Source organism: Pectinophora gossypiella, unplaced genomic scaffold (genome assembly GCF_024362695.1).
Source record: "Pectinophora gossypiella unplaced genomic scaffold, ilPecGoss1.1 Pgos_48, whole genome shotgun sequence".
Classification (NCBI taxonomy): Eukaryota; Metazoa; Arthropoda; class Insecta; order Lepidoptera; family Gelechiidae; genus Pectinophora; species Pectinophora gossypiella.
In genome coordinates, this window is record NW_026063258.1 from 104,954 (window position 1) to 112,221 (window position 7,268).

Consider the following 7,268-nt stretch of genomic DNA (forward strand, 5'->3'; position numbering starts at 1 on the left):
ACACCCAAGTAGCAACCGATTGTCTTAAAAGAGAATTGTAGATATCTTGAAGGCAAGTAGACTAAATCAAGCCCTTGTCTTGGATAAGTCTTATATGTCTCCAAGATATCCCTCAAGATGTCTTGAAGATACAGTTTAGTAAAAGTGGGCACATACTTTAACTCTTATACAAGACAGACTTAAGACAACGTTAAGTCAGACTTAAACCCTACTTTAGACAATGTTCTTGCGTATTCTAAACTTAGAATTCTTGTAGTATCACTTAATACCAAAAATGTATACTTGAAGATATCTACAATACTTAGTTAAGACTATAGGATTGAATTGCACTGAGTCAATTGTAACTTAACGAAGTAAAACTTCAGGTCATACTAAAACGATTTTTACTTCACGCGTCTTTATTTTAGAATATAATGGCGAACATTTACATTAACACAAGAAATGAAGTCTGTAAGAAAATGGCGTCTAAAATATTTGTTAAGTTGTTTTAACAAAAGGTTATTCTGCCGTTTCACATACAGGAAATTATAAACGCATGATTGTTTCTCGTGTAAAATCGATAGAAAGTGTTAAAAAACAGAAGGGCCTTTAATATACCAGAAAAATAATAATAAAATTTGGATTGATTATTCAGCAAATAAAAAAAATGGTGACATATTGTATAGAGAAATTCATTTTGTATTAATATGTGACAGCTGAACGCAGTAATTGTTACTACAACAGAGATATATATTAATTTACTCAGTGGCGGATTTACAAATTTGCCGCCAGTAGGCTATTCAATTTTTGCCGCCCCTACTGACCTCTAAAATTCAATACGCTTATTTAGTTCACAATCATATTAATTACATTTATTCTGTTAATGCAACTTGCAACTTGTTTGTGCAACTTTCGGATTTGTATTCTATCGTTTTTAACGTGACTTATTGTAAATTTGCCGCAGATGGCATTAAGTACTTGGCCGGACAAATGGGGAGCGCTGAAGGCTCTCACCCGGTACAACGTTTATGACAACAGACCGACCAAATTTGCCGCCCCCTAAAATCTGCCGCCCTAGGCTTCAGCCTACTCAGCCTACTGGTAAATCCGCCACTGAATTTACTTCAGTTTTTGACGATAATATTGTCAAAAAAATATTACATGTTTTCTTCCTGTAAGTGCAAAATGGCGTTAAGTAATATTTTTCTAAATGAAGTAAGACTTTAGAAACAATTGATTTCGTAAGAATCAGTTTAGAAAAGTAAAGTCAAGTTGCACTTCATCAAGTACTAGTTAAGATAAATTTTACTTCAATTGTCTAGGAGTATACCAACTTAAGACAAAAAGTATTTAGTGAATTCCTACTTAAAACTCTTATGTCTAAAGTGATCCTCTATTTTGATTTAGTAAAGTAATGTCGTAAAATCATGTTTGTTTATTTTGTGCCAGAATCATCTATGTAACAAGTAACAATTAAAATCGAACAAGCTTTTAAAACCTATGGAAAGTATGTTTGTTTGAGAGGTAAGTTTTTCGACTCGTGGAAGATAAAAAATATTGTTATGCTGAGTTCTTACTTGGATAGGAATGTGATTTACTTAATTATTTAATATTTATCGCAATTGGAACTAACAAACATAAACTCAATTTGCTAATGAGTCTCCGCGCATACATTCTCATAGGTACCTACATGGTTCGCTGACGCAAAGTAGGTACGATCACCGCGCTTCTAATTGCCAACGGAAACAATGTGATTATTGTAAAAATTTACGAGTATCCGTTGAATATTGTATATACGAAGAACCCTTGCAATTTGATTAACGTCGTGTGTGTGCGCGGTAGTTTCTAAGCCCACCAAAAACATTATTGTTAAAAAAGGCGGCCCAATTCCCGATGACTTTATCAAGCTAAAAAAATAAAGGAATCGAATCTAATGCCCACTTTAAATGCATTTAACCATACACAAAACTTAAAATAGATATGTTTTGTTTATGATTGTGAATAAAGCTTAGTTAAAAATAGGTACATTTTTAAAATTATTAAAAGAAAGAATGAAAGAAGAAAGAAAAGTATCTAGACACGCGGTAGCGTATCAAGCCAAGTTCAAGAAATAGAACTGGCGAGCCGCACCGTGTGTAATATTACACGAACCATTTGCAGCCACTTTTGACCCCCTCATAAATCAAAAACTATTTTACATAAACGTATCAAATCGTATCGTATCGTATCGTAAATTTGGCTCATATATTGAGACTTGTGAGATACATATAAGTGTTCTAAATTTCATAAGCTTATCTCAAACGGTTATTTAGATATTAATGTACAAAAATCCTCATTTTTATCATTGACTGACTGACTGACTGACCTATAAATCAAAACTCTAACCCAGTTCCAGATGATCCTAGAGAGTTAAAATTTGGTATTTGGTAAGATAGGTAATTAGATGAATATAAAGGAAAAAATTATAAACTGGCAAAAAATAATTAGATTCTATTATGAACGCTTAACATAAATACCTAATTAGTGCCTGTACCTAACTATAGATGCAAGAGTCAGTAAGTAATCAAAACTCAGATTTATTCTTCGTTTGTCCCACTGAGTTTTGTCCCACATAAAAAATTCCTATGTCGTCCCGAACAATATTCTTCCTTCGTCCCAAAATATAATTTTAAATATTTTATTCCTACTTCGTCCCATTTTGTATTCCTTATACGGCCCATGTTTTTTTTATATGCCAAACTTACTATATTGTACAATCAGCAAAAAAGGATTACCTATTATTTTAAATATTACTCGTATTATTTTATTATAATAAAACTTAATAAATCATTTTTTTATATTTTTAATTGTAAATATTGCCTAATTATTGTTTCTCATAGATCTGACTGTTCTGTATTTATTTAAAATTATTATAACATAACATTTCTGTGATTTTGAATGTGATACTGAATAATAAAAGTGATTTATATTTTAATGATAAGACTTGTTTTATTGGTATTTAACTTTAAAAAAATAAGTAAGTAAGTATTCTTTTTTGTTGACTATACCTTTAAAGTACCTACTTATAATTTGGGACGAAGCAAGACTTCGAAATTGATATGGGACGAACTAAGAATTTTTTGGAATGTGGGACAAAACTTCAGGACGAACGAGGAATAAACCAAAACTCATGACAGCCGGTCTTTTTGTGGTAGGTATGTGGATTAACTTAACATAACATACAATCACGCCTATATCGGGGTAGGCAGAGCACTAAGTGATCATAAAACCACTTGATGCCATATTCGACAAGTACTTTAAGGGTAGGTAAGCAAGTTGGAACATGTGTTTAGCGGTGATAGGTTGTCAGCTTTTCGCCCACGATACAACACAACTCACATCCATTTTACTGGCATATTATTTTTTTTAACTTAACGTGAATCTTAAACGAGTTTAATAGGTATTCAAATGTATTATATCTATAAAGTCGACTTTTAGTTTTGAATTTGTCCTTTTAAAAGGACCCACGCGTTACGAGGATATGTACTTACCTACAATAAGACAGACTTTAGGCTACAATATATTTATGTTATAAGAAGATATGATATGTTATACTGTTAATTATAAATAAATTTCAGGACTGACCATTGAACTTGGCACCCATTTAGATCTCACTTCTTTTGTCGTTGAAGTCAACAACCAAAGCATTGCATAATATTGAACTTGGCTCTCATTTCACATTTATGTTTTTGATTGGATTTATTTATTATTAGACTAATAGGTACCTAATTTTATATTTGAACTTAGCAGGTTTTACTATAAAACTCGATTTTTCATGGTGTAGTGTTGCCGTGCGCTTAGATTAGGTTAGACTAGCTTAGTCATTTTTGAGAAGATTTGTGCGAGACGTAGGTACCTGGGCCGCCACACGCTGGATCGGATTTGAAAAACAGGAACTTACGATTTTTTTGCCAAAATTAAATGATTGTGTTATACCAATCGATATAAAAAAATGATGGCAATGAAGAAGATATCGCATCGCTAACAAAAACAGTGGGATGTGCATTATCACAGGTTAATTTTCTGTATTTAATATTCTGCCTTCGAAAACCACCAGATCCTTTTATTATTTGGACTTCATCCATCTTTCTGCTTGCTTCTATTTCGATTTTATCGTCCATTGAATAGACTTTTCTTATGTTTTACTTATTGTAGTCAAAAACGAATAAAACAGTCTTGTATAGGAGCAACAAAAAATAAAAATTGCCTTAAGTATATCTAGGCAATCAATTTTTACTTTACAAGACTAAACTGATACTTCACTAAATCAATTTAGTGTTAAGTGAGCCTTCAAATAATCTGAGTAAAGTAAAAGAATACTTGTAGACTTAACAGTAGGCTGAGATAAGACTAAATAGTTTTGTGAATACTTAACTTGGTTTTGTGTATTCTAAATTATCTAAAGTAGGATTTGTTGAAAACTATATAGAATTAAAGAAGGAAATGAATTTATGAAGTCCAAATAAGTCCTATTTGATTTGGATAAATCTCACTTTAGCTAAAGTTTAGACATATATGACTTAATCACAATTCTTGATTGCTACTTGGGGGATGAGTCTATGAAAACGTTAGGACTGAGTTGGAATACAACGAAGGATGAATTTTGCTTCAACTTAAATATTACACCAAAAGACAAAGCGAAATACACCAAACGCTTACTACTGTCTGAAATCAGCAAAATATACGATCCTCTCGGCTGGATATCACCTGTCACCATCAAAGCAAAACTGCTTTTCCAAACTGTATGGATAAACAATATAGATTGGGATAAACATGTGTCCGACAACATCGCGAAAGAGTGGGAAACTATTCGCAACGACTTGAAAACTTTAAATAAGGTTACAATACCGAGATGGATCAACGTCATCAAACAAACTATAGAGTTGCACGGCTTCTGCGACGCAAGCGAAAAGGCGTACGCGTGCGTCATCTACAGCCGAACTGTCAACGACGAGGGAAATTACGTCATCACCCTTCTAGCGGGAAAAACTAAAGTCGCTCCAATCAAAAACAAAACTACACTTCCACGACTTGAACTATGTGGAGCACTTCTGTTAGCTCAACTGATTGAAAGGATGAAAACTGCTTTCAATGACAAACAACTTATTATTACCTGTTGGACGGATTCGCAGGTGGTTCTCGCGTGGCTGCAAGGAAGTAACGCTAAGTGGGAGCGCTACATCAAACACCGAACTACACAGATAAATAACATAGTACCAGCTAAACTATGGAAATATGTCAATAAAAGAAAATGCAGCGGACTGTGCGACACGAGGCCTTCTACCGTCTCAACTGCTTAACTTTAACTTATGGTGGGAAGGACCTCTGTGGCTGAAAAATAACATAGAAACCGAAACTCAACAAAACTTTACAACCGACATGGAACGAACATTTGAATGTTGCTCTATTCACAAACTACAAAGCAACGTTATTACTCAACAGCTGACTGAGCGATGCAGTACGTTCATTCGCGTCATACGATGCCTAGCGTGGGTCTTACGTTTCAAAACTTTGCTTCGTCATAAGACGTCACAAACAGCTGTGAAAACTACAAGTAACTTGACACTTAATGAATTATACGATGCCACTACGTTTATTATTAAGTCTATTCAACATGAATACTTTTATGAAGACATTGAAAACATTAATAAAACAGGAACTGTAACTTCTAAATCTAAACTAAAAAACTTAACGCCCTTTCTGGACGACAAAGGGATACTGAGGGTCGGCGGAAGGTTACAACTCTCTTCTCTTCCGGAAGATGCAAAACATCCAGCAATTTTACCACACGATGGACGTTTAACTCGTCTTGTGATTCAATACTCCCACCAACAGACACTACACGGAGGAGCTCGAATTACATTGGCTCATACAAGGGAAAGGTATTAAATCATCGGTGGAAACAGAGCCGTCAAATCGGTAGTACGCGCTTGCGTTAGATGTCACCGCTTCAAACCTACAACAAATGAACAGATCATGGGTAACTTACCAGCAATACGGGTGACCCCATCACGACCGTTTGCTCACACCGGCGTGGACTACACCGGCTACGTAGACGTCAAACTGAATCGCGGAAAAGGAGTAAAAGTAACGAAGGGCTACATTGCCATATTTGTGTGTCTGTCGACTAAAGCGGTTCACATAGAACTTGTGTTGGACCTCAGTTCACAGGCTTTCATCGCAGCCCTTAAACGACTATGTGCTAGAAGAGGCACGCCGAAACATCTATATTCCGATAATGGAACAAATTTCACAGGAGCTGCGAAACTGCTGTATGAAGAATTTCAACAGTATAAAACAATGACATCAACAGACTTTTTCGATAAACTAAACGAACTTCATATCGAATGGCATTTCATCGCCCCGCGATGGCCAACAGCAGGTGGAATCTGGGAAGCGGCGGTGAAGTCGATGAAATATCAGTTTATGAGAGTCATAGGTGATCAAAAACTAGACTTTGAACAGTTAACTACCCTGCTGGCACAAATAGAGGCGTGCATGAACAGCCGCCCTCTTTGTCCACTTACGGAAGACCCTGAGGACTTGCAGTACCTTACGCCTGGTCACTTCCTAGTTGGAAGCCCAATGATGTCACTGCCCCAGGAAAACCAAACTGGGTCCAAACTGGATCTACGAAACAGATGGAAGATTGTAGAGATGATGCATCAACATCTGTGGAAGAGATGGTCAAACGAATATCTCCATCAACTGCAAACCAAAAGCAAATGGCTACAACCAAAACCGAACCTAACCTAGAGAAGGGAGATTTGGTACTTATCAAAGAGGACAACATACCTCCTGGAAAATGGCCAATGGGACGCGTTTTAAATACACATCCTGGCAACGATGGAAAAGTACGTGTCGTCACACTGAAGACACAAGGAAACACATTGAAACGCCCTATTACAAAATTGTCCCCACTCCCTAAAAACGAGTTAGACAGTCATTTATGGCAAAACAATGAGAACGCCACTACGTTACAGAGCGATGACGCGCCGCCGCATGCGCGGGTAACCCGACCGCGTCGCACGCGCCGGAATCAACTTACGAGCTACGTCATGACACTACTGCTCATGTTTTTCTGTACAGCTACGACAAGTGCGCAGCCAATTTCAGACTTTGAATTATCACCGATAGAAGGCAACCGCTGTATGTACTTTGACGAAATTGGAGATCTGCAAATGATAAACGATGAATGGACCCTGTTAATATATTACAATATATCTACATAATGGCAAGGCATGGCTCAG

The 7,268-nt window shown here is 36.0% G+C and overlaps 1 protein-coding gene across 1 annotated transcript; it reads left to right on the forward strand.

The window, feature by feature from the left end:
* Nucleotides 1–5,994: 5,994 nt before the first annotated feature.
* LOC126381383 (uncharacterized) lies at nucleotides 5,995–6,774 on the forward strand. Its single transcript, XM_050030871.1, has one exon. The coding sequence runs from the start codon at nucleotides 5,995–5,997 to the stop codon at nucleotides 6,772–6,774; it is 780 nt and encodes a 259-aa protein (XP_049886828.1).
* The last annotated feature ends 494 nt before the right edge of the window (nucleotides 6,775–7,268 follow it).